The sequence below is a fragment of the Metopolophium dirhodum genome, chromosome 7 (genome assembly GCF_019925205.1).
Source record: "Metopolophium dirhodum isolate CAU chromosome 7, ASM1992520v1, whole genome shotgun sequence".
NCBI classification, from domain to species: Eukaryota; Metazoa; Arthropoda; class Insecta; order Hemiptera; family Aphididae; genus Metopolophium; species Metopolophium dirhodum.
This window is the reverse complement of record NC_083566.1, coordinates 1,869,812-1,897,189: the sequence shown is the minus strand read 5'-3', so window position 1 is coordinate 1,897,189 and position 27,378 is coordinate 1,869,812. Positions and strand designations below refer to the sequence as shown.

Here is a 27,378-nt window from a genome sequence, read left to right as displayed (position 1 = left end):
GTGACGCCTGATGAGCGTTGGACGTTCGATTTCCACTTCCACCACCCCTTACCGTCTTTTAGTCTAACCGCTGTCCGCTGTACGCCTGTACGTCTCGTACCACCAGTCACCACTCACCGTCGTAACCGTTCACGAATTTTTATTGTTCGGTCGGCGAGTGGCCAAACGTTATCTGCGTATTCCGATCGTCGAGTTGCATTAAATTTATACGTTTTGCGATATTCGATCTCGGCGATTAGTATGTCGTTCCGTCGGTCCGTTTGACGTGTTGTCCGACATAAGCAAATCGTACGTTACCATAGTCACAGGCTGCCTACGTGATATACCTAGTCAGTCCACGTAGTATAAATAAATTAATCATTGCGTATAATAATTGTTTGCGTCGAACGGAGACGAAAAATATGTTGCCGTGAACCGGACTCGACACTTCAACTGCAGCCGCCGTCCGACTGACCGCCAACGACACCGAGGCCGAAGCGAAACTTTTGTTGCCATCCAGAACAGTGAGTAGTAACTGCGAGTTAAAGACAACAATATTGACATAAAATAAATATAATTATAATCACCGTCATCATAAATAACAATAATAGTTGTCCGTCTAAGACGCGTCGTTTTTATCTACTTAATATATATTATATTGATTTGTCAATTTTGACAAAAAGGCTATTAGCAGATAACCAGTGCGTCAAAACATCACGTCTCTTCATTGCTGATGTTGTGTTTTGAGTTCATATTGTAGAATCTAAAATGTAACTAGAATTTACTATCGCCTTTATTAGCCGTTTAGGCATAAACTTTTAATTTAAAACAATGGACTTAAGTACCTACTCAACTACCTAAGCGTACAACTAAAAAGATATTTTTACCTAACCAGGTGTCCGAAAAAGTATAGGTATAAAGTTATAGTATATAGTATATAGTCACCTACAGCTCATCTCAAACATTTTTTTTTAAACTGTACCTACAAACACCTTTACCTATTTATAAATATTAGATATCACTATAAACTTTTAGGTATAAAATATACCATAAAATATTAATTTTTTTAATAGGTATACCGTATACCTAATTCTTTTGTAGTTTTACTTCTTTATTTCATAGTGCATTAGGTATAAGAGAATAATGTTCTTCGGCAGGTATTGTTTAAATCGCATACTAATGACTATTTATTTTTTTTGTTGGCAAGTTGTTGCAAATTTACTTACCTCCTGCGGTCTGGCTACCCATTATTAAAGATGGATCTCCCACTGTTACTTTATCATGGACTCTTTGTCCTCATACTATAATGTCTTGTAAAATTCTTTATGTCTATTGTTATATGGCATCGTTGATTTTATAATATATAATACTATGTTATAAAATCAATGTTGGCACTATAATAGGCATAAAAATAAATTAAAAAAATTATACCTACAATTAGAATGTTTGAAGTTTCGTTTGATACAGTTTTTGAACAGTTGTTATTATTTAAATTGGAAAAATTTGATTCTCATTATATATAGGTACCTAGGTAGTTCTCAATCAGTTAATAAAAATATAATATTAACATAACAACACATAGGAAATACCTATTTTAATAGTTTTTTTTTATAACCAACTCCTATAAGCGAAAGATCTACATTCCAAAAAATTTTTATTTTCAACTTAAAAGAAATAAAATACCTTTTTTGTAGGTAATACATTAATTGTTTTTGTTTTATATTGCATTAATAATACCTATGTGAGAACTTTTTGTACACTAGTTTATTAGGTACCATTTCTATAATCAATATCTTTTTAATAGAATTTGTAGGAATAGGTACATTTTTAATTATCTTTTTTTTATAATTTACCTACCTACCTAGTTATTCTTTAAAAATTAAACTAAGTTGGTATAATCCCATTTATCATCGATATTGTGCAATACTAATGTACCAAATTAAGATAGCTATATAAAAAACCCTAAGTTGTTTACATAATATATAGGTGTGAATCCCAGTAAAAATAACCCTGAAATAAAAATGATGTGTAGGGACACATAATATTCACGAGATTTTAATGTCAGATAATGTATGATTTAAAAACAAACAAATAGTAAATTTTTTAGATCTATTATATTGTGTCAGTAGTTATTATATATCTGATCAATATGACCGACAGAACGTTTCCGCTCTAAATTGCTTTTATAGTAGCTCATAGGCTACCTATATAAAATGATTTATCATTGAATCCAAATTTAACAAAAAAAGGTTTTATTCAATAGTTATTTTGTTTTTGTTTAAATACATCGTGTATGGGCTTGTGTATTATAAATCTTACCATATGCAATTACATAAAAATATTTGGATTCTTTTTAAGGTAGGTATTCCTTTTACTTATTTATACCATAAACTAATGAACCCAAATCATTGTACTACTGGTAAGTAGTATTGATTCAAAAGTTAGTAAAAATAGTTAATAGTAAAATATGATAGAAATATAGGTACCTTCATTATTTTAATTATTGAATATTCACTGTGTATCATTGAATTACAATTTAGCACATTCATTACTCCTAACCATTCTTTTTTAATTTTGCAAAATTGTGTATGGGGTTATTTTTTTTTACAGTACTTATAAGTGGGCATCATATTATGATATGCCTAATATCTACTAGGTATAAAATAATCAGAAAAAAATGTTTCATTGGGTATAACGTATAAATGCAAATTTATTATATAAACTTGTTTAATTGTAGGTATTATTACATATTATTATCCAATTGCTACCTAGTCATTAGTATTTGGTTTTATAGTTAAAAAAAATTAAGTAGGTATGTAACTGTACTGTAATGTAACCTATACATTTATTTTTATCAATATTTTAAGACATTTTCAAATATTGTATAGGAATTGGAAAAAAGAAATGCTTTTAATATTTTGTTCAAAGTTTATGTTTTTAATGACTTGTTAATTATTTTCAATTGATTTCATCTCGTAGTATTCTCATAAATATTAACGATTTTAAAATATTAAATCTTTGTATATCTTCTTTAAATTATATTAATTAATTTATATGGTGATACCTATAATTTTTAAACACTTATTATATACTTAAAGTTAATTGACTATAAAATCATATCAATTCAGGTTTATAATTAGGTAATTTTACTGAGAAGTGGTTTTTATAAGGATACTTTAACTATTAGTTAGTTATAACTTAATTAACTATTAATAGGTTAACAGAATACCTATTAAATTTCATTTTTAATATTTTTTTCTTATCTTTCTCATTACCCTAGTATAAATTATTTTAGGTATTATTAGGTAGGACAGGTACCTTAATAAATTTGTTAAATTAATTTAATAAAACTCATCTACTAAATACCTACTAGATAACTATTGATTGTGTGTTTTTGTATAATATTAGTTACCTATACTTCTATTTATTTATTTTTTTAACTAGCTTTTAGCTGTATTTTTGTTTGTAGAGGGGAGGAACGGTTGGTTGAAACACGTTTGTATGTGTGGCAAGGATTTGTTGCTAAAAATTTGAGCTAGCAAAACCGACCAACACGTACACAGAGAGTTTCCGCAGTTGAGTATACAAACTACGCCACAACAAAATCATATTTTTATTCTCATCGTTTTAGTAGGTACCATAATTAAAAAAAAATTATGGCAAGTCGTAACCGACAATATTTGGAATGGTTAAGAACGAATTCACCCTAGGTACTAACTGTAAATAGTCAATGTTTACTATATATTAACCATATGTTCTTATATATCCCTTTTATAACACTTAAGAGCTACAAATACATTTTTTATGTACTTTGATGAATACAATTTTAATTTTGAATGAGAAGTATCTTAAGTTTAGAAGAGTCATAAATCATTGTAATCACATTCGTCACTTTACTTATTGTTTTTAAATAGGTAGGTAACAGAATGTAGATTATATTATGAAGTAAAAAAAAATAATGATGAGCAGAGTGGAGTGGCATAGACATAAATTAAGGGGAGGGCTCAGCTCTTCCCAAATATATCTTAACATAACTTCAACAGGATAATAAATTATATTATTGTGTTAATTGATATTCCTCCCAATTTTTAAATCAAGTCTGTGAAACTGGGCATTGTGGTATACCGGCTACCCTTCAAAATGTTGGTCCAATACTCCGCTCACTTATACTTCTATATTTAATTAACAAGTACCTTATCATATTCTTAATCAACTTTAAAAAATCTATTTTAAAATACTTTTAGTTATAATGTATTTTAGATTGATCAGGAAATATTAATCTTTTATAATATTATAGTAAATTTAATGACGCATATTTTATGTATAGTTTATAAATCTTGCTAATAGCCTTAATGTCAATGTATTGTATAATGTATATAAGTAGATAATAATGTCTGTGGTCATATTAAATAGAATCAAAACTGCTTAAAATCAAACAACTTAAAAATTTAACTTAGCTTATTATTTAAGTTTTCAATTGCACACAATAGATGTAAAATATAAATATACCTAATTTAAATCTAAATATAATATTTTTACCATTTTCCTTGTCTTGGAACTTACTATTTTTTTATAACATTATTAGTTATTTGAAGTTCTACCTACGCTTATTTTTATAGTATCAAACCATTTTGTTGTCTATGTATATAGAACTAAATGTCCTTATCATTCATTAAGTTCATATGCCAGGAAGTCAGGAAAACTAAATATATGAAATAAATCTGACAATAGACTATAATCTGTTCAAAATGAGATCAGTACCGGGTGGCAATCAATTTTTTGGTATGGTCATACATTGTCCTCGTTATGGCGGCACATAGAGTTGTGTCGTGCGGCAAATCAACGCCAATGCACACAACATGGCCGCCATTACTGATCTCATTTTGAACAGAGTATAGGAATATACAATTCCATTAGAAAAACCAGATTAACAGAATGTTAGGTACCAAAATTATTTTTGAAGTGTGTAAGTACCTATAAATTAAAATAATTTCTTTGAATTTTAATTATAATTTGAAAAACCAATCAAACAGCATAACTTACACATATTTTAGATTCTGGAAAAAGCAAAAAATGTACAGATATTATACTATTTTCAGTATGTTACCACTATTTAGGGTAGAAGTGGTATTTTCAAAGTTTTATTTACCTTTTCTAATGATATATTTTGCATTTTTGATTTAAAAAAATTTATATAGATAATATAGAATTTTATTAAATATGAAATTTGTAATTTTATTTTAAAACTAAAATATTGTTATATTATAACATATAAGTTGTGTTTATATAAACATATGTTTTTATAATAATAAACTAAAATACCTCAAACATGAGTACTACATGATCTAAAATAAGTACCTACCCATATCTAATACTTATTTATGTTTTGTTTCAGACTTCAAATATTTAAATTAAACTACAATTTTTCTTAGTTGGTAGGTAATTAATACATGACTTTATTTTATTAGTCATGAAACTAAAAGATAGGTTACCAAATAATCTGATTACAAGGATTGAAGTCTAAATTAGGTATTCATATTTTTTTTTATTGTTCTTTTTACTTTTTTAGGAAGTGCCAACTTATTTACTATTTTTTCAACTTTTTTGGAATTTTAATTAATAAATAAGATATGTACCCGGTTAACATAACAAAAACTATAGTATCTATTTCAAGCTAACATTTGTAGAACTGTACTTTTATAAAATATAAAATAACTTGGGATGATATCTCTTATCAATTAAATGTTGACTAGTTTTATGTGAAGAAGAGATAACTGGTTATATAATTGTTCATATACATATTTAAAATTTCGTATAATGTATAATTTATAAAATTGAACCTGAAAGTAACTAAAATGTAAAATATCTTGAAATAATGAGTTGCATATAAAAACATTTCTCTAATTATTTGTGTCTTATTTTGTAATATTATTATTACCAATATTAGTTATTTAATATAATTACAACAAATTCAATTAATAAATAAGTGCACAAAGAATATTCCTTAGAATCTTTTCATTTCACATCTAAAACATCTAATTTTAATAACATTTATAGAAAAAAAACTTCTATTATAAAATACAGGGAAAATAATAATAATATGATACCTTTATTTATCAATTTAATAGTAATAAGGTAAAATTAGTTAATATATTAGTTGTTTGATATTTAGCTTTTAAATTATTACCCACGTGATTAACCTTTAGTTATGACTTTATAATCATAAATGTAGTACTATATATATTAATAAGATTATTTATTTAAGTCCTTATAATACATGTTTGGGAATTTATATGGTATTGGAATTTATTTGTTAGGCATATATAAAGACACAGAAATGGATGAAGGAATGGATCCGACATTTGCAATGAGACTGAGGGCGCAGCTGTCCAGGAGTCCTGACTACGTTGTTTTGAAAAACCGTCAAATGCAAGTAGCAACAGAATCGAAGTCGCAATCTGTAGAGAAAGAAAATACATTATTAGGTTTTAAAAGACTTGAAGAAATGGAGGTTGATGATGATCCAAATCAATTAAAATCTTTTAAAAAATTTAAAACTGATCAATCCTGTTCATCTGTTCAAACTTATGATCAGTTTAATGGTTTTCGAGCTGATCGGTTTATACCTTACCGGGAGGCACATAACCTTTCAGCAAGGTTTAATATTATATCTGATATTAGATATGGTTTAGATTATGGTAAGAAAGATTTTCAAAGTGAAGCAGCTAACAAAGATAATGCGTACAAAGCCATTCTTCACAATGAACTGCTTGGATCGAGTGTTGGTGAAATAAGTATTCAAGATAAAAACCGTGATCGTTTAGCTACCAAACGAAACTTGTTCCAATACTATTCCTCCAGTCCTGAACAAGTTGATAATATTCAATCACGGGTTCCTTATTCTTTATCTCCTCTTGGCTCCAAAAGTCAAGAAATTTTACGGTCGCCACGCAAAATACCTCGCAAAATTTCTAGAGTACCTTATAAAGTCCTTGATGCCCCTGAACTGCAAGATGACTTTTATTTAAATTTAGTTGATTGGTCATCTTCAAATTTACTTGCTGTTGGGCTGGGAAGTTGTGTATATTTATGGTCAGCAACTACTAGTAAAGTTACAAGAATAAGTGATTTGTCATCTGATGGTAATGTTGTTACTTCGGTTGCTTGGAATGACAAAGGCAATTATTTAGCCTTTGGTACTCAAGAAGGATCTGTAGAAGTATGGGATATTGCTGCAGAAAAGCAAGTCAACAGTTTAACTGGGCATGCGGGTAGAGTCGGTGCTATTGCATGGAATGGTGATGTTGTATCATCAGGAAGTCGAGATCGTAACATATTTTTAAGAGATATGAGAGGTCCAAGTTTATCTACATGTAGGCGGTATGCTGGTCATCGGCAAGAGGTTTGTGGACTAAAATGGTCTCCAGATAACAGATACCTAGCATCTGGAGGAAATGATAATAGACTATATGTATGGAATACACATGCATACACTCCACAATTGACATATCATCAACATACAGCTGCAGTGAAAGCAATTGCATGGTCACCTCATCAAAGAGGTCTATTGACTAGCGGGGGAGGTACCGCTGACAAATGTATACGATTTTGGAACACACTAACTGGACAACCAATGCAATGTATCGACACAGGATCACAAGTGTGCAATCTTGCTTGGTCGAGAAACACTCAAGAGTTGGTTAGTACACACGGATATTCTCAAAATCAAATAGTTGTTTGGAAATATCCTTCGATGAGTCAAATTGCCAAACTCACAGGCCATACATTCAGGGTTTTGTATTTGTCCATGTCCCCGGACGGAGAGTCCATAGTAACAGGAGCTGGAGATGAGACATTAAGATTTTGGAATATATTTTCAAAAGCACGTTCACATAAAGAACCCAAATCGAAACTAAATCTTTTTACAAACATTCGTTAAGCGGTGTGTATTATTACAATTGATCCATAAATTTTAATCATGTCTTGATCTCTCTTTCTTATATATTTTATATTTTGTTTGCCTTTTAGCCATTTTTCAGTTTGTTACCCATTGAACAAACTTAACTATTTTTATTTTTTTTAATTGTAAACAATTAAATTTTGTTTTGATTTTGATTTTGCTTTTTCAATACTTTCATTTTGTATTAAACAATTTTGTGAACTACATTTCTGTAATTTTTTTTATTTTGAAGTGTATAACTGATAACTTTTTAATATATAATTAAATTCAGTAGGTAATACTAAAAACACATAGGAATAAAGAAAATAAAATGTGATAAATTGACATTGTATAGTTGAGATTTGTTAGTTATTTTTAATACTATTAAAAGTTATGAAAATATTTTAATTTATATTATTTTTGAACAATTCTGGCAAACTAATTTTACCATTGAACTATTTTTTATTTTTTATTATACAGTTTATAATTTTACAGTTCTATAGAAATAAACATAATCATAATGTACTAAAATGGTTGCATTACTTTACTATATTGTTCACAATATTATTATAAAAACAATGTTAGGTATAACAAGGTATTTCACCTTGATTAACTATATAATAATTTGGAAATGTTAATAATTTTTATACTTAAGTACTTAGTTATGACAAAAATCTCTTTCCTAATTAAACTTACTTAACTATCCCAGCCCTACCTAACTTATATTATATGCCATTGTAATTTCAAATTATTAAATTGTTATCATTTTAATTTATATGGTTTATAGAATTAAACTCGACAAAATGTAGAGTTAATTTTTATTATTTGTATTTGGCGTCAAAGCTATCTAGGTAGTTCATAAAAATTGATTAAATTTTAATATATTTCCATCCTCTTTTTAGTTAACTATTTTCGCGGTCTACCTATCTAAATAACTAATATTTTATTTTCTTATTATAATAATGTATAATAAAAAATTTAAATAATGTGTTCATATCTCATATTTTCTTTGTAAATAAATAGGTACACAATGGTACTTTATAGTCATATTTTGATACACTTGTAAATAATGTTAAGATAAATGAATAAAATATTGTTATTTTATTAATATACATATCAATTGATCTAACAATTGGTGAAGTACAATGTTAGATTGGTTGATGTATAATTGTTTATTATTGTGCACAAATGTTATCAAGTATTTATTTTGTGAAGAGTATACATTTATTATTTTGGGTGATTAAATAAAATTTTAACTAAATGTTTATTTTTGTATTTATTATGTACCTAATATATTTAACTATTGCACTTGTTAATTTGTATTTTGGTTTTAATAATTTTTGAGTATGCAATGTTCATGTTTTTACTCAATATTTATTATTAAATAAATCTGGTTTTTAGAATAATTTTGTTAGTATACAACGTGAATGCGGCACCAAATAGTAGGTAAATTTGTTATTAAATGTTCTTCATTTTATTTAATACTTATTTATGTAGAATTAAATTTAAACCAGCTTTATTATTATATATTTGAGTTATATAATATTTTCTAGTGTATGTGCGTTTTACAACTCCAACACACTGCGCCTTGTCTCTTTCAACAGTCGATGAATCCATTACTTCGTCTTCCTTTCTGTAGTAGTAATGGTATACTCAACAATATAAGATAATCAATTGTTAATGGAAAATGGGAATAATTATAACTAATATTATTAACATATATTTATTATTTTTAATAAACCACAAATATATTCAAAATATTATTTTTAGAATAACTTTATGCGATGTTTCAAGTAACTGGATATAATTTAATTAATATGGTATGAAAAAAAAAAAAACGATTTTTTTTATAAATATGCAGAACAATGCTATTTAATGTTTTTATTTTAATCAATTAGATGAATCCCTTACTGTAGGTTTACTATTTATATTATGTACGAGTATACTGTACAATTTATGTAAAATGTAATTTTATTATATTTTTCTTCTTACAATTAATCAAGCTCAATTTTCTTTTGTTAAGTTATAATAAACATTTTATTACTGAATTTTTAATTTAAAAAAAAAAACTGGTAAGCGTGTGTTGCTCTGCTGTACAGTAGGCTACAAGTGGGTCACTGTAATGGAAGGTGTTAAATTTGAATTCAATGATATAATATCATTGTATATTAAGAAAAACGATTCTGAGCGAAAACGGTCAGTCAGCCTATGATATTACTAAGTATATTTGATGATATTATTTCGAATAAAGCCATTCATGTATAACCTATAAAAGTGGAACCTTGTTTTAAATTTTCAATCCTTAGCTATAAAAGTTGAACATTTTATAAATATTTAACTACAAAATAATTATTACATTTTAAATTTGATAAATTTTATCAAAATTTGAACTTTAAATGCTTATGGAAAAAAAATTATGAATTATTAATATTTTTCAACTGCTATTAGAACGATATATCGGGATCCTTTTATTAAATTTTCAATCTTTTTTACGCAACAAATACATTTTTCTTGATATTCATAATAAAAAAAAATTTAAAACTTAAAATGTCCGTAAACAGTTCAAAACAAACCAAATTGTTTTGAAAATTTTAATGTTTATAGAAAATTCTAATATAAACAACCAGTAAAAATTTTATATATCTACGTTAATTTGTTTTAGAGTTAGACAAAAACCAAAACCGGTTTTACGTAAAATTTCCCGTTTTTCCTTAAGTTTTTTCTGGCGCTTTTGAAAACTATTGGGAATTTTAAATTTTGGCCTCCCGACTGCAACAACCAGATTCACTTTCCCATCGAACAAGATACTGATGAAGAAAATCAAAGTAGTTTTACTGCCCCAAACGGTGGGGGACAACTACACTAGAATTAAAAAAATTAAAATAAAAACATTACATTCTGATTCATGGCTCCGCTCAGAATCTAAAATATATACAATAAGAACTGCTGTATGTAAAATGTATAAATTTAATTCCTAGCAACAGTTGAGGACCGTAGATTATATTTTTATTAAATATAATATGTTAGATTCCAAAACTTTAAAACTGCCACTGCAGAATACATTAGACATATAAGTAGTTTTGTCTACACAAACTCGTGTTTAACGGTTAGATTAAATATTATCGTTACAATATTTACTTACTACTACCTGCCTGTATATTATATTTACATTGGTCTGGCCGTTTCTTCCACTATTATTTGATTTGTTTTGCACAGTCGTGTTATTTTCTATGTGTATCATGACGCACAAAATGTATAATAATAATTGCTGTACCAACACCACAGTTGATTTATGCGCGCGCACGATGGCACGATAAAAAGCATACAAATGAGGTAGCCACTATACAGTCACTACATCAATAACATTATAATAGTCCGTATTATGTTTTCTTGATGTGCAGAGTCATTACTCGTCATTATAGGAAATGGACGTCACACGCGATCGGATTGATGTTATCGATAGATCAAAAACACATTGGTACATTCTACTCGTATCGTACGTCCTAATGATGTATACATGTGCGGCGGAGTATAATATTAGTAATATGCTAAACAGCTAAGACAAATACCGTAATCTATTTCTATACATTACGAATAAAAGCGGTCGGTACCTACTTAGATTACACTTCGTCTACAGCGTATGTTTAGACTTCGGAGTGACTTCCATAGTCCGTGAATCGAGATATACACCGCTGGCCGCTGACTTGGTAATAACATAGTTATAGTATGTAATAATAATATTGTCTGTGGAGTGATAACTGCCTTGTGTACTGACCGTCTAACACAGTGACCTGTCTAAAGTACAAATTGCTACCGGAAACACGCTTTAAGAATTAATCGTATCACTTCTTCTATCGTAAAAGAAACACTTCGTGCGATGTTACACAAAAAAAGAAGCTCTCGGGTACGATGGCCGATATATTTCACTCCCTGTCGCCCTAAAATACGCCGCCCAACCGCAGAGGCAGCGCCTACAAACGTTGGCTCGTATTATTAGCGTGATCGCGGTGTACATAATATAATTAATACAAGTAGACAAGTCTGTGGACTCGGGTGGGTACCTATATCGTTGGTGCAGTTATTACTTTGTGTAGATACCTATAATAGATAACTGCCGACCGCCGTCCAGGTACACTGAACCATTTATCGTTTATTCGTACCGTCTTACTACCTGCAAGTGCTGTGTGTGTTATAAAAAATAAAATATAATACAGTCGAGATAAATATCGACCGCATGCCGCCGAATACCAATGAGTTGATGAGCGTGTGTTGAGCGTCGTTCAAAAATATCATATTAAATTTCGAATTCGACGATCGTAATAATATAATAATATGTAGCCCGTTATCGTACACGTTTATGATGACATTGCGATTAATTAGCGATGCGAGGTACATACGCATATATTGTCTTTGGAACTCGCGCAATCACGACCGATCATAATGTATATTATAATATTATACTACTATATTTGCCACCAGCCGGTTAAAGGTTAACGAACCCGATCATTATTAGTTATTAGTCTTATTACTTATTAGTAAAGTGTAGTACCTATACGTGTATACACCTACGGCCAACCGTCGAGAGAAAATTTCGTTTTCGTGTACCTACCTCAATCGTGCCTTGTCTTCTGACAAAAGTAATATTATATCTAAACGTCTAATATCTGTTGATCGCGGAAATAATATGTAATAATATTGTCCTAATCACGAGCGACAGTCAACAGGTAGGTGTATAAACGACGTTATTATTAATAATGTAGCTGCAGCGTGTAATCGGATTTATAATATTTATAGTCGCGAAACGGAATAAGACCATTATTTATATTGGCACCACCGATACCGGGAAATCTCTTATTTATGATATAAATAATACTTGTTTTGATTTCGAGTGCTGTTTTTGACGTACCTTTATTTAAAAGAAATTATAGAATTAATTCTAACGTTTTATGTAAATTACTAATTGATTTATTAGACGTCTTACGCCAACTGCTGCGATCGAGCTATGAATACACGTTTATTCGTATGTAAAATGTCAAAGTTATTTTAATCGAAATGAAAAATCCATAAAACTCGCAGCAGATTACACCTCGCTGTATTTTATATTTATATATTATTTATGCAAGTATTATAACATTGCACATAGGTACTATTATAAGTTATAACCATCGATTATTTCCGCTGCGTACGACGAGGATAATGACACATGCACGGGTCAATGGGTATTATAATGTATGTAAAATTATTCGGTCAAATAATTGCAATTTAACTTACCAATACGGCAATATTGCAATATATATCCACCTAAACCTAACCATCGTATAGCTTGTTGTTATTATAGTCATTAAGTCCTCCGAGTCCTCGTAATTACAGTAGGTAATATTCTTATAAGCGATAAACATTAACTTATAATTTCAACATTTAACGATTCGTGCAAGCCGTCGAGCGCACGATTTAAACAAATTAACCAAATCCCTAATAGTATCAATTTTTTAAAAACGTAGGTACAATATTTTTCTCGTGCAAATCTGCAATCATGGGTGTTTTGAGCGTTGCTCAGTTGCTGAATCATGTAATTAAACTATCGTGGTTGGTAAATTTATTTTTTTTCGACACCAACCTAAGGTTCGTATGACGTTCTGCGACGTCATAGTTAGTGTATATATTTATGTAGTTTATAGTATTATGCGACGTGCATATATTATTATTATTATAATGTACCTTAGGTAGGTATTGTATACATTTGTGTATAGCTAATGTGCACCTAACTATATATTATTACACATATTATATTTGCTCGGACGTGTATGGTAATTGGTAAATGGTAATAATGAACAAAATGTATTCCTGCTTATAATTTTTTATTTTTTAAGTGAATTAAATGTCACCGTTGTTTAATGTAGGTACCTAGGTAATGTTTTTAATAGTTATACACATTCTCAGTGCTAGTTGGAAATTTAAAATATACCGTAGATTGGATTTTTTTAAATTAATATCTTTTTTTTTTACCAGATTCTATATGTATATACTATACACTATATACAGTATACACTTTAATATAATATTATGTGCGTTTTTTTTCTCGGTTTACTAATACATTTATTTGATGAAGCTATGTGATAACCACCAAATTTAAGTTTCTAACTGTACCTAGGTACTTATGTAAATAAAATGATAAAAACTTATTACTTATTAGTTGTAGGTAATAAATAATATTCAAATACATTTTAAGATTATATTAAAATATCAAGTCTTACATCTGAAACTACAAGTTTAATTGGACTAAATATTTAAAAAAAAAAAACTTAATAATTAATAATATTCAGTATTCACCATTACATATACAAAATCTCCATAAAAAACTACATAATTATATTATTACATTCCTAAAATTTTTTTGCTACCAAACATGATCAGCTCACAAAAATTCCTTTGATTTTCCAAATGTCATCATTATAATTTCCTGAAAACCATCGAAGATGGCTTAAAGGAATATGGCCAAGAGATGCTAATGCTATAATTATGTTCTTATAGCGAACAATTTCTGTGGTGTTGTCAATAAACGACCTTAATTATGTACTCATGTACCATATCATTGTACCATTTATTTATTGTTCTGTTTTTGACTTTTGTACAGATTGTAAATTTGCAATAATAATGATAACAAAAAAAAAAAAAACTATTATGTTGAAACATTCAATCCATATAAAGAAAAGGTTGACCAATTATTTTCGGATGCTTTTAGTTCTAGTTATAAATTATAATAGTTTATTGTTATTTTTTGACCTTGTATTCGATTTTCCGGTTGTAGAAATAGAAATTGAAAATTATTTAGTTATATGTATAAAAGTATAAAATAATATGCCAACGTTAATTTTTACTAGGTATCCAACCGATTAACAGAAATTAAAATTATTTTAAAAATTTTTCACGTTCAAGAATTATTTATTAAATTGTTATTACTTATAAAAGTTACCTTTGGCATTTGGATCTGGGCAATATTCCAATATGTACGTATTTTATTATATTGTATTTTAATACTTTTTTTATTCGAATAGAATTTTTAAGTTATTAAAACAAGTATCCTGAATATATTTTTTTTATTTTTTATTAATATAAAAATCGTTTATCTTTCTAACAAGAATCTGCTCTCAAAATTTGATATCATACTTTACATTCAACTTTAAAAAACACTACCCCAGTAAACGAAGTAGGTACTTTTCAAAATTCAAGTGTCAATTAATTTTGAATATTAGGACTCGCATCTATATATAAGAAACAAATGCAATTCAATTTTGTAAATAATTTTGTAGTAAGACCAGTCAACACTCTTTACTCTTATATAATCAATTTTTTCTTTAAATCGTACCTATAGGTACCTACCTAGTACCTAATAACAAATGGCAATCCAAAATATTACAATTATTATTAATAATAAATATTACATAACAATATATAGATATACAATCTTATAATGATAATCGACGTTTAAAAGGAACAACATTTTGGAATTCGTCAATAATTTCATTAATTTAATTTACACTTAATTAATAATTAGAGCCCTTGTCGTTTTTGGTGAAGGGTCCGGGAGTGCCCAAGGCACCCCCGGCACCCCCCGTTCGCACGCCTATATGATCACATACTTAGTAATATATAGGCGATAGGCTGAAAGACCGTCTTTATTATTGTTCTGAATCGTTTTTCATACCTATATGGAAATGATTTGTCATTTAATTCAAATTTAACACATTTATTACAAGTACTCTTGACTCTTCAGTCTTCAATAACGAGGTACACTCTACACCTTCTGACTACTGTACAGCATATAGGAATGGCTAGAGCGGTTACCAGGGATGGCACATGGGCGCCGACTATTAATTTTCAAAATTTTTTTTCTTGTTTTTTTTTGATAACGGACATTTTATATTTTAAATTTCTTTAGTTTTTTTTTTCCTAAAAATGTCAATCAAATTTTATTTGTTGGGCAAAAGGCGTGAAACCTCAATACAAGGCTCCTGCTATATTGTTACATCAATAGCAGTTGAAAATATTAAAAGTACATTGGCATAATTTTTTTATAAGCATTTAAGGTTCAAATTTTATCAAATTTAAAATTAAAAAAAAATGATTTTGTACTTAAAAATGTTTAACTTTTATAGCTACTATTGAAAATTTAAGACAAGGTTCCACGTAAGTAGTTAATTTTGTAACCAAAAAATCTAAAAATATAGGTACTTAAACATAGTTTTTTTAAGTTCAAATTTGAACGAAATTATTTAGTAGATAACCGAAAATAACGATTTTAGTTATTTTTTGTAATTTTATAATTAGTAATTTACAATATATAATAAGTAATAGCAATATAAATATTATAATATAAATTATAAAGTATCCTATAGGATATAGACTGACAAACCGTCTTCGCTCGGAATCGTTTTACGTTTACAATGATATTATATCACTGAATTCAAATTTAATACCGTCCATTAAAGTGACCAACTTGTAACCTATTGTACAACAGAGCAACATCCACTATTACCAGCTTTTTTTTATTTTGCTTATAAGTTAAATCATTTTAGGATTTTGAGCACCCCCATATGAAAATTGGAAAACCAAAGCCAATTATCTATAGTATCGGCGTATCGCGATTCTGCTTTTTGAGTATCTTGCCCAACCCTGGCGGTTAATTACTTTCCACATTTTTAAAACTTATTTTAGTTTTATCATTACACGCACTGACTCATCGTCATTCGTCACACTGCAAATTCAAGAATAGCTAACACTGAATTTACTGATTATTAATCCCGGAACGGTATCAGACATATATTGTACTAGAGTATAAATAAGTTATATAGAATAGTCATTTTAATCACCGTGACTATACAATTTATTAGGCACCTATTCAATTGCCATCAAGGCATCAAAATGTTATCTGTTATCTCTGTCGCGTCAGTGTCCATCGACCATCGTCAATTGTCAAAATCGTTCATTGTAATGAAAATGTTTGTTATAGAATTTTGGAGAAACCATGATAGACGATAGTAACAATTGAACAATAGGGATAACAAGTAATAACATGGGTCATGGACTATGAACATGATATTGCATACAATATACTGGAATGAAACATGAACAAGGAGTGAACATGGACGAATCACAGAATAAATAAATTAGTATAAACCACTTGAAAGGTTGGGTACTCCACACATGTGTAAAAATTAAAAACATTTTCGTTTTGGTGGAGGGGTTGAAGTGGTTGAATCCATTGGCTTAGGACTGTTTTGTGTCGGCGTCAGCCTGGGCCCTAGGTCACGACTCTGGAGGGGCCACTCTGAATAATTATTATCGTTATATATAAGGTACCTATAAAAAAACCGATCGCTTTGCTTGGGAATTACTTTTCATTTATTTCATATTTAAATGTTTATATGAATATTACTAATTAGTAATCAACCATTCAGCCATACAAACAAAAGTAAATTTTACACATTTTCGTGAAAACGGTAAATTAAGTAATACAAATGTGTTAATGAAGTATAATCGCCATTTTAATTAATTGCATTGCAACAATATTAACTATACAAACTTTTCAAATACAGCAATAAATTACAGTTTATTATACTGATATTAGATAATTATAAGTCAAATCGAATAAAATTATATTTATCTGGAAGTATTAATTCAATATTATTAGTCGAGCTATTAATGCAAATTATGCATTTATATGCATTATGCATAATAATGTACGAAAATATAAACCTCTAAAATTGTGAATTTATCGAGCATAGTACATCCCATATTCTTGTATAACTGGTCAGCTGAGTATATTATTAAATTATTAAAATTTATACCGGTATTTAATACATTTAACGCATTATGAACCGGTATCATGAACAAATTTCCTCAATTTATAGCGGTATTATGTAGTAGTGTATTATTTGTGTATGTAACAGTATTTAAGTATTAATTCTGTTAAAACTTCTGATAATTTCTTACTGAAATAACGCTGAACACTGAATACTGAATACTGATACTTGACATGAAACTATTACAACTATCTTGAAATTACGTCTACGGAGATACAAATGGACACATATGGTAATCGGAATAAAAATCTCCGGGAAAAAAAATCCCCAGACTACATGCAATATTACTCACAACTACATGCAAATGGTTGAACAAATATTTTTCAAACGTTAATCAGTATCTATAATAGTATCTGTTACCACATTATTAACACTTAATTACAAATACGTATATTATATCATTCAAAAAAAAATATATTTTGTTTTAAATTATTAATAGTATTATACATATTAATTTTTTGAATGATATGATATAATGTACGTATTTGTAATTAAATATTAATAATGTAATAATTACAGATACAGATTAACGTATAAAAAATATTTGTTCAACCATTCGCATGTGGTTGTGAGTAATATTGTAGTCTGGGGATTTTTTTTCCAGGGGATTTTTATTCCGCAATTCAGCTACATATTATAATGTACATTTGAGGGATTCTAACGTTTATGCCAATAAGATTAGAGTTAAATTTGTAGGGTTATACACCATTACACTATTTATTACACTACAGTATTTTGGTAAAACAGGTAGTTTCAAAGTTTATTGAATAAAAAAAAAAATATAGAAGTATCCATGCTCTGTCCGGTGTCCAGCGAAAACGATTTTTTGCGCATCCCCACGCGACACCCTACCATAGTACCATGGTGTAACTGCTCTCGATGGCAGGATGTCGTGTGGAGATGCACAGAATCGGCGTGTTCTCTCGCTGGACATAGTATAATTATCGCCTATTGTATTTAATTAATAATTTTAATTACATGCCAAACGTTAATTTTGAGTGCGTACTATGTATTTTTTCAGTACAAAATGTCGATACGTGATTTAGTCGAAAGTGACTGCGGTGGTTCCAATTCTTTAGTTAAATTATCCACGCATTTCTTGCAAGACCACGCATTTAAGGATCAAGACCTTAAACAATCAACTCAAACTGCAGAAAACAGCGATCAACGTTTTTTAGAATCAAGCACAGGAGAGGTAATTCAAATATTTTTTGTAAACCTAAAACTATTTTAGTATTTTGTTATATTGTTTGTTTTTAGTTGGCCGATCAATTTTTTAGTTCTGTGGAAAATGATACTTTTAAAATGGATGACCTTTTAACTGACATGAGAAGCATCGAAGGTAGTAGTCGTGAAAATGCCTGGCCGACTCAATTTACAAAAAAATTTGAAAAACCGGTATCAATCTTATAATGATTTGTATAATATTTATTTTAACTAGTATTATTACCTACGTTGAAAAAAATACAATTCATTTTTTTTTTAGTTCTACATTTTGAACTAAATAATTATTACCAAACTTTTAAATTGAGCATTTACTAGCCACTTATGTAATATGTATACTAGTGAGATAAATATAATGTAGCTCATATTATGAATTATAATAACTATTATTAAAAATTAAAATACGATAAATCAATGAAATTAGGTACCCATAAGAACACAATTATTTATTTATCTATTTTATTATTATTTACTATTATTACACTATAAATAATCGACATTAATTATTACGTACGAATGGCTCATCGTGGAATGTTTATACTTCTTTAATTTTATTGTATAGTACAGTACATAATAATATATTTATATGTATTTAAACTGTAGTTGATTATTTTTCCTAAATTGTTTAATTGTTGTTATATTTTAGGACCAGCTGTTTGATCCTAACATTTGGAGCTCTAGAGACAATAAAATGCTTATTAAAGATGAAGTTGATGATTTTGGTTATAATTCTGAATGGGTAAAAGAAATAGAGCAATCTTATCAGAACCAGGAGTAAGCTATTCATCATAATTACCAAATTTAAATTTTTTTTGTTGATTACTAACTTTATAATTTCAGGATTAATGATATGAAATCTCGTTTTGATTTTGAAAAGATTAAAGAAAATGTAATCATCTTGGATGACACCGTTTCAAGTGATAATTTTTTGGTAATTTTGTTAAGACTTAATGAGCACGCACGTAAATTATTTGTTTAAAACTATTTTGTGTGGATATTAATCACTCAAGTTGGTAATCGGTGAAAAAGAAAAATTTTTAAGAATGTAAAATATAATAGGTATTAATTGATTATCACAAAAAAAAAAATAATATTAATATTAAATTATTATTACCTATAAATCACCGGTAACACTGCAAACCTACAAAAAAGCTAATAAGTAAAATTGTCTATAGTCTATACATTCACAATATAAATGCTTCGTTCTCATTCCTTGACAAAATATGTAATAAATCATTTGACATATATTCAAATATAATAAAAAAATGTATGTATGAGTTGATTTTCGATATTTTATTTTCAATGTCCAATTATATAGCTATAATGTACCTCTAAACCTTATGGTATTTTACTTTTTGAATTTTAATTATTGATTTAAATAATTAACATATTGAACATTTATTTTTACACAGGCACAGATTGGCTTCTCTTCTACAATATAGATGATAGGTGTTTTTATTCTCAAACCACTCATTAAACCATATTATTGGAAATACAACAATTTATTTTCATAGCATTTTCCATGCTACTGATATTTGATACCCCTTAATATTTTTTGAATTTTTATAATCAAATAATATATTTTTTATTTTTAAAATTTGTTTTTTCGTTTCTTTTTTTCTATTGTTTTTTTTCTGTGTTCTTTTTTGGTTGTTCTTTTTTTCCTTGGTCTTTTCCGGGATTCATTAAAGTGGCATGTATCAAAAAATAAATTGATATTGCACAACTACTTGTAGATAACTTATCATACTATACTATACTAGTATATGATCTAAGGTACACCTATACAATATACCTACCGATACAATGTACAATTTTCCTTTTATCAATACCCACCAGGCACCCTCCCATATTTACCTGAGCAACACTTGAACTCTAAGTTGCACGCCCGTGCCACTGATCACTTGGGCTGTAGGTACCTAGTCCTAGTTAAAAAGCAAATTTTTACCATAATAAGAAATGAACTTCGTCTGTGTAATATACCACCGTTATATTTTCTATATCCAAAATATTAAAAAAGCTATTATTTTAAATTTAGTTGTTTTATGTTTATCAAACTTGAATATGCATATGTGATATCAAACAAATTTAGTTTCTTATCTAAAATCTTAATTGAAGCCTTCTCGAAAAACTGTCTCTCCAGACTCTCCGTATAATTTCATAATTACGTACCAACAATCAATGGTACTAACTTCTGAATACTGACCACTTGAAGTACCTAACTTTTAAGTTTTAATAAGTATTTCAGTATTTGTATTTAAAATTTAGATTTTTATTAAATATAAAAATTGCCTATGTTCACCCCTTAAATTGCGAACGCGCATCTATTGACTCTTAATAGTAAAGTATAAATTAAATGTAAAAAAAGTATTTGTTTAACGTTTTAAAACTAATTTAAAGTACTCCATTCTAGTAATATTCATAAATTGTGCATGCTTTAATTCTTGTAGATATTTTAATTAACCTGTGTTGCATAGAAGATAGAATTAAAATTAATTTAATTAAAATTTTATTTTATATCTATACTTTTCTGGATTTTGTCAAAAAGTTCTTATTTTTTAATGGACATTATACTTTGGTTGTCAATCTATAAAATATGATACATAGGTAACTCAATATAAAAAAACTTTTAAAATAATGAACTGTTGTATAACATATTATAATGTTGTTCACTGCGTATGCATATTATTAATTTCAGGAATCACAAAATAAAATGTCCATTGAAAATAGTATTGGTATGCCAATCAATAATTTTGGAATTGAGTTGTATGGAAACCCGTTACTTGCCAATCAAAATTTTCAGCAGTTTAGAGGATTTGGTCAGGGATGGGACATTAATAATTTATCAAATACAATGATACCTAGTACATCAAGAATAGACGAACCAATTATGGTTGCAGGGGGATCTTCGAGTTTGGCTAATCGAGTGGTCGAAACCAACGAAAGTGAAAGTAATACCGAAATTAGAAATGATCAGTCCAACTTCCAATCGTTGTATTCTGAATTTGAGGAAATGAAAAACGCCGAAAGAAAACAAGTGATTATATATTTTTAAATCTTAATTCAAATATTTTATTGTTAATCTTTGAAAATTATATAAATATTTATGTTTATTTATTGTATAGGAATATACTTTTACACCGGACAATGAGATGGACTCTATAGAAAATCCACTGGCTGAGGGAAAAAGGCGTTTAGAAAATGGTGAATTACCATCAGCTGTTTTGTGCTTTGAAGCTGCTGTTAAACACGACCCTTCTAATGCAGAAGCTTGGCAACTTTTAGGTACTACTCAAGCTGAAAATGAACAAGTAAATGAATATTAAAAATATATTGTATAAACCAATTATAACATCAATATAAATGCTAATAAATTTTAAAAAACAAGCATAAACTATTATAATTTAGCTATATAACTTTACTATTGTTCACTTATTCTGATTTCTGATCCACTTTTAAAATTATCCTTTTTAACTAAAAAGAGGTTTCTGTCAATATTAATTTGCTACATCATACGGCTAGTGTAATACATATTTATATTATGATTTATAATGAACAGAAATTTAAGTTTGAACTTATTCCTACATCATCTGATTTTTCTATATAAAATAAAATAAACTATATGTATGGTCAAATTCTACTTCTAGTATAATATATAGTTTGTGAGTTAGTAATTAATTACATTTTAATTGTTATATATGTATGTATATATGTTATTACTTATTAAAAATATAATATGGCAATTATTACTTTTATTAGTATCATTAACTATACATATTATTATCTATGTTACTATGTATAATAATATTATTTATATATATATTTTAGGATCAGCTAGCTATAAATGCGTTAAACAAATGTCTTGAACTTCAACCAGAAAATTTGACTGCTATACTTTGTTTAGCGGCATGTTACACAAATGAAAGTTGCAGTTTACAAGCTTGTCGTATGCTTATGGTAACAATATTATCTTTTATTACAACTTAAAATAAACATTGTTATTTAATTTGTAAAAATTAATACATTATATGAATATATTTGTTTAAAGGAATGGTTAAATCAAAATCCTAAATACTCGGACATTGTGAAATCAAAATACACAACTGAATACTTGTTAACAATAAAAATGAATTATATGTTTACTACGTAGGTATTTTTTTGTTGTCTGATTAATTTTTATAACATTTCAAAGGTAATTTTTAGTTTAGAGATATAAACAAATGAAAAAATATTATATTTTTAATTAAATGTTTAAAACTATAACAGCTCAAATTATTCTACAGTAATTAAATTTAAATTTTTTATGTTTTTTTAGAAAATTATATGAATCTGTAAAAAACATGTACATAGAAGCAGCTCAAAGGAGCTTAGAATCAGGAGATATAGATGTAGATGTCCAAAATGGATTGGGCGTACTGCTTAATCTTAATAATGAGAACGATAAAGCAGCTGATTGTTTTAAAGTTGCTCTACAAATCAGACCTAAGGTGAGTAATATTTTAAAGAATCTATTACCTATTTTTATTATTTTTAAACCACATTACATTATGTACAGGATGCTCGTTTGTGGAATCGCTTGGGCGCAACTATGGCTAATGGTGGTCGATGTGAAGAAGCCATAGAAGCATATCACAATGCTTTACAATTGTGTCCTGGTTTTGTAAGGGCTCGTTATAATCTAGGAATTACTTGTATTCATCTTGATACATACAGGTTATTTATTTATTTTATTGTATAAAGCCGTATAATATTTGTTATTTATGAATAATGATCTCTTTTGTTGAAGGATTAATTTTTTACATTATTACCATTCAACATATTTTTATACTATATTTTAGGGAAGCAATAGACCATTTGTTAGAAGCGTTGAACCAACAAGCATCAGCTGTGAGTACAACTTGTCAAAGTCCAGCCTTATCAGATACTATTTGGAGCACATTACGTCTGGCTATTTCAATGGCGGAACGTCCTGAACTATTTAAAGCTGTTAATGAAAGGTAAGCAATAAACATTCTATATAATTTCATAATATACATTTGAGGTGACCAAACAATTCATTGTACATGGATCTTTAATAGTTTTATTAGTTTATAACTATAGAGTATAGGCCGGAATAATATTCTCTTAAAATAGGCAAAATAAGATGCTAATATTATAGGTAATATCTTATTTATTTAATTAAATTAGATTAATGACATGTTTTTAATTGAAACAATTTTTCATCGTTATCAATAGACTATAAAATTACTATATGGGATATAATTATCATATTATGTTGGTATATAATACATCTATATGTATATTATATATTTATATAATCACTATTATCGGCCATATAGTTAATATTATTTACGCCACTGCAACACAAAATATCGAAAATCTATAGTCTGTACTCTATACAATTAATCGTTATATTCTCAAATAGGTATGCAAAAAAAAAACTTTTACCATTAATTTATATGTTTCATGATTTGTAAAGGTTTCGAACCCTCGTATGAATGCAAAAAATATAATTACTAACCACAATTATAATATGTCATTTAATGTATGATAATGAACAAATGAATACTAATAATTCAGTAATTTAAGAGTTAAAACCTGAATCATTACTCATTAATCATTATATTATAATTTATTGTAAAATTTGTAGAATACATGTCTGAAATTTAACTATGTTTGATTTTAATTTGATCTTTATATATTTTAGGAATTTAGATTTATTAAATGAAGAATTCCGTAATAGAGGATTATACCAAAGTTCATAATATTCTAAATTAATATTAAATGTAAAGAAAAAAGTATGTTGGTCTTGTTATATTTTATTTTATTGTTTTTGAATAGGGATAGTAATTTTTTTTAAAGCATAAAAATGTATTTGATTTTTCTGTTTGTTTAATGTTGACTAGTATTTAATTTTTCTCCACAGTTTTATTTTTAGTATGGGTATGGCTTTTAAATTTGTATCAATATAATAAATAATAATAATTATCATTAATTTAAAATTTGACATTCATGTCTAAATAATTGTTGAATTTTTTGCTCAAATTATGTTATAGGTACTTATATAATAATTAAATTTGTTTATAGTTTTCAATAAATCTACCCATGTAATAATTAAATAAAAAGCAAATTATGTATTAACAATTTTTATATATTTTATACCTAGTTATTAAAATTTAGGAGAAATAATACGTTTTAAACGTGTTCAGTATTTAGTTTAAACTATATATACATACATGGTAAAAATATTTAAATATAAATATTGCCAATATTTGATAAGATGTGAGTATTTATTTCTAATAAAATTATATTTTTATAATTTTTATGTTTGTGTTAATGCTGAATTTATTAATATTTAATACCTAGTGATAGTTTATTATTTTATATAAGTTGATTAGTTTACTCATGTAATTGTTGAAGGGCAATATAGAATTATAAAAAACTATTTAGTTTATATAGTACCTACCTCATTAAGTTAGTTAAAACTGTTAAGAAAATATGTGGGTCACTGTAATGGATTGTGTTAAATTTGAATTCAATGATATAATATCATTGTGTAAGAAAAACGATTCTGAGTGAAGACAGTCATATGATATTAGTATATTACTAAATACCTTTAATATTAGCACTACTATCGCACTTATGTAAAAAGAAAATTGTATGTATATTATCAATAGGCTTAAATAGCTTTTCCAGCTAGGAACGCCTTAATAAAAAAAAAAAAAAACTAAATACCTATATTTGATGATATTATTGTGAATAAAGTAATTTATATAATATAACCTATTTACATGGAACTTTGTTATTTTATACATTTTAAGCTTAGCATTTTAGATTCTGAGCGGAGTAATGAATGTATTGGTTTTACAATGATGTGTGTTTTTTAAAAAAATATATTTTGTGTCTATATGTACACGATAAATAGTCGAAATAATGTTTCGATTTTCGACTTCGGTATCTTGTTTGATGGGAGAGTGAATAGTATTTGTGTAATGGAGAGCTCAAAATTCCCAGTAATTTTCAAAAGCGCCGTGAAAAACAAAAGAAAAATTATTGAAAAACTGGAATTTTTTTGGTGTAACTCTAAAATGACCTTAAAGAAATTTTTACTGAATGGTTTATATTAGCATTTTGAAATATTTTGAGCTGTTTCGGATATTTTCAGTTTCCAATTTTTTTAATTTTTATCTATAAATATCAATTAAATGTTATTTGTTTGGTAAAAAACTTGAAAATTTAATAGAAGGCTCCTGATATATTGTTACAGTAGCAGTTGATAAATATTAAATAAATACTAAGTCACAATATTTTTATTTACGCATTTAAAGTTTCTATTTTTGAGAACATTTATTAAATTTCAAAACGATTGTGTAGTTAAAAATGTATAAAATGTTCAAATGTTAACGATTGACAATTTAAAACACTATTCCCCACAAATTGATAATTACTTTATTCACAATAATATCAATTAGTATACTTAGTAATATATCATAGGCTGACTAACCATTTTCACTCAAAAACGTTTTTCGTACCTATAGGTACAATGATATTATATCGTTGAGACGTTGAATTCAAATTTAACACATCCATTACAGCGACCCATTTGATGCGCTAACTTGCGGTACCCACTTGCCCAACCAAAAATGTTTGTAAATTAAAAATATTTGTACCTGTTTTATATTGTATGGATTGAAGAAATGCTATAACTAACCAATAGGAGAATTTTTGAAATAATAATTGTAATTTTGCCCCAATTGCCTCGATTCTCGGCGCGCTAAAGTTTTCAGATCATCGTGAAGAAAAAGTGTTAAAAATTAGAAAAAAAGCGAGAAATGAATTTTATGTTCATGTTACGAAAAAAGATATACTGGTTACACAACCGGTCGGAAAAATATGGCCCTTTCCGATTATAGTCATTAAAATGCACGTAGAACTAAGCTCAGCGCTCGTGGTGGAAAAAGTTAAAATCGTTTACATAGTTATCACTATTCACGACATGGCTTATTGGCTTATGAGATATTTAAGGTATATCTTAAATCGTAGTCGTGAGATAAATTTCAAAAATTGAAAAACTTGAAATTATTGATTAGTTACTTTTTACCATGGTTTACGGTTTTAGATAATATAGTGCTAGTTACCTATATTAATTTATGTACGTTACTACAATGTTCTTGAACATTATTGTATATTAGTTGGGTAACTTATACCAGATTTGCAGCAAATGTTTTGTAAAATCGTTTGTTATTTGCATAAAATATAACCTATACATTTTATTCATTTCTCACAATATACCTAATAATAAAATAAAATAAATAATCAACAATTAGATGAATTTGTCTTATATTAATATAAACTGGATACTTGTATTATATT

General features: G+C 27.6%; 1 protein-coding gene across 4 annotated transcripts; it reads left to right on the top strand.

The window, feature by feature from the left end:
- The first annotated feature begins 52 nt into the window (after positions 1-52).
- LOC132949801 (fizzy-related protein homolog) lies at positions 53-27,288 on the top strand. Of its 4 annotated transcripts, none has more exons than XM_061020889.1 (13): positions 53-503; positions 18,803-18,976; positions 19,042-19,179; positions 19,652-19,779; positions 19,846-19,936; positions 21,704-22,042; positions 22,131-22,316; positions 22,834-22,962; positions 23,054-23,151; positions 23,321-23,492; positions 23,561-23,718; positions 23,844-24,002; positions 24,713-27,287. In XM_061020889.1, the coding sequence occupies exons 2-13, from the start codon at positions 18,809-18,811 to the stop codon at positions 24,768-24,770; spliced, it is 1,824 nt and encodes a 607-aa protein (XP_060876872.1). In that variant the 5' UTR covers positions 53-503; positions 18,803-18,808; the 3' UTR covers positions 24,771-27,287. The 4 variants fall into 4 exon arrangements, with proteins under 4 accessions (XP_060876872.1, XP_060876875.1, XP_060876874.1 ...); XM_061020891.1 differs by lacking the exon at positions 53-503 and adding an exon at positions 11,477-11,625 and having other exon boundaries at positions 24,713-27,288; XM_061020890.1 differs by lacking the exon at positions 53-503 and adding an exon at positions 12,459-12,642 and having other exon boundaries at positions 24,713-27,288.
- The last annotated feature ends 90 nt before the right edge of the window (positions 27,289-27,378 follow it).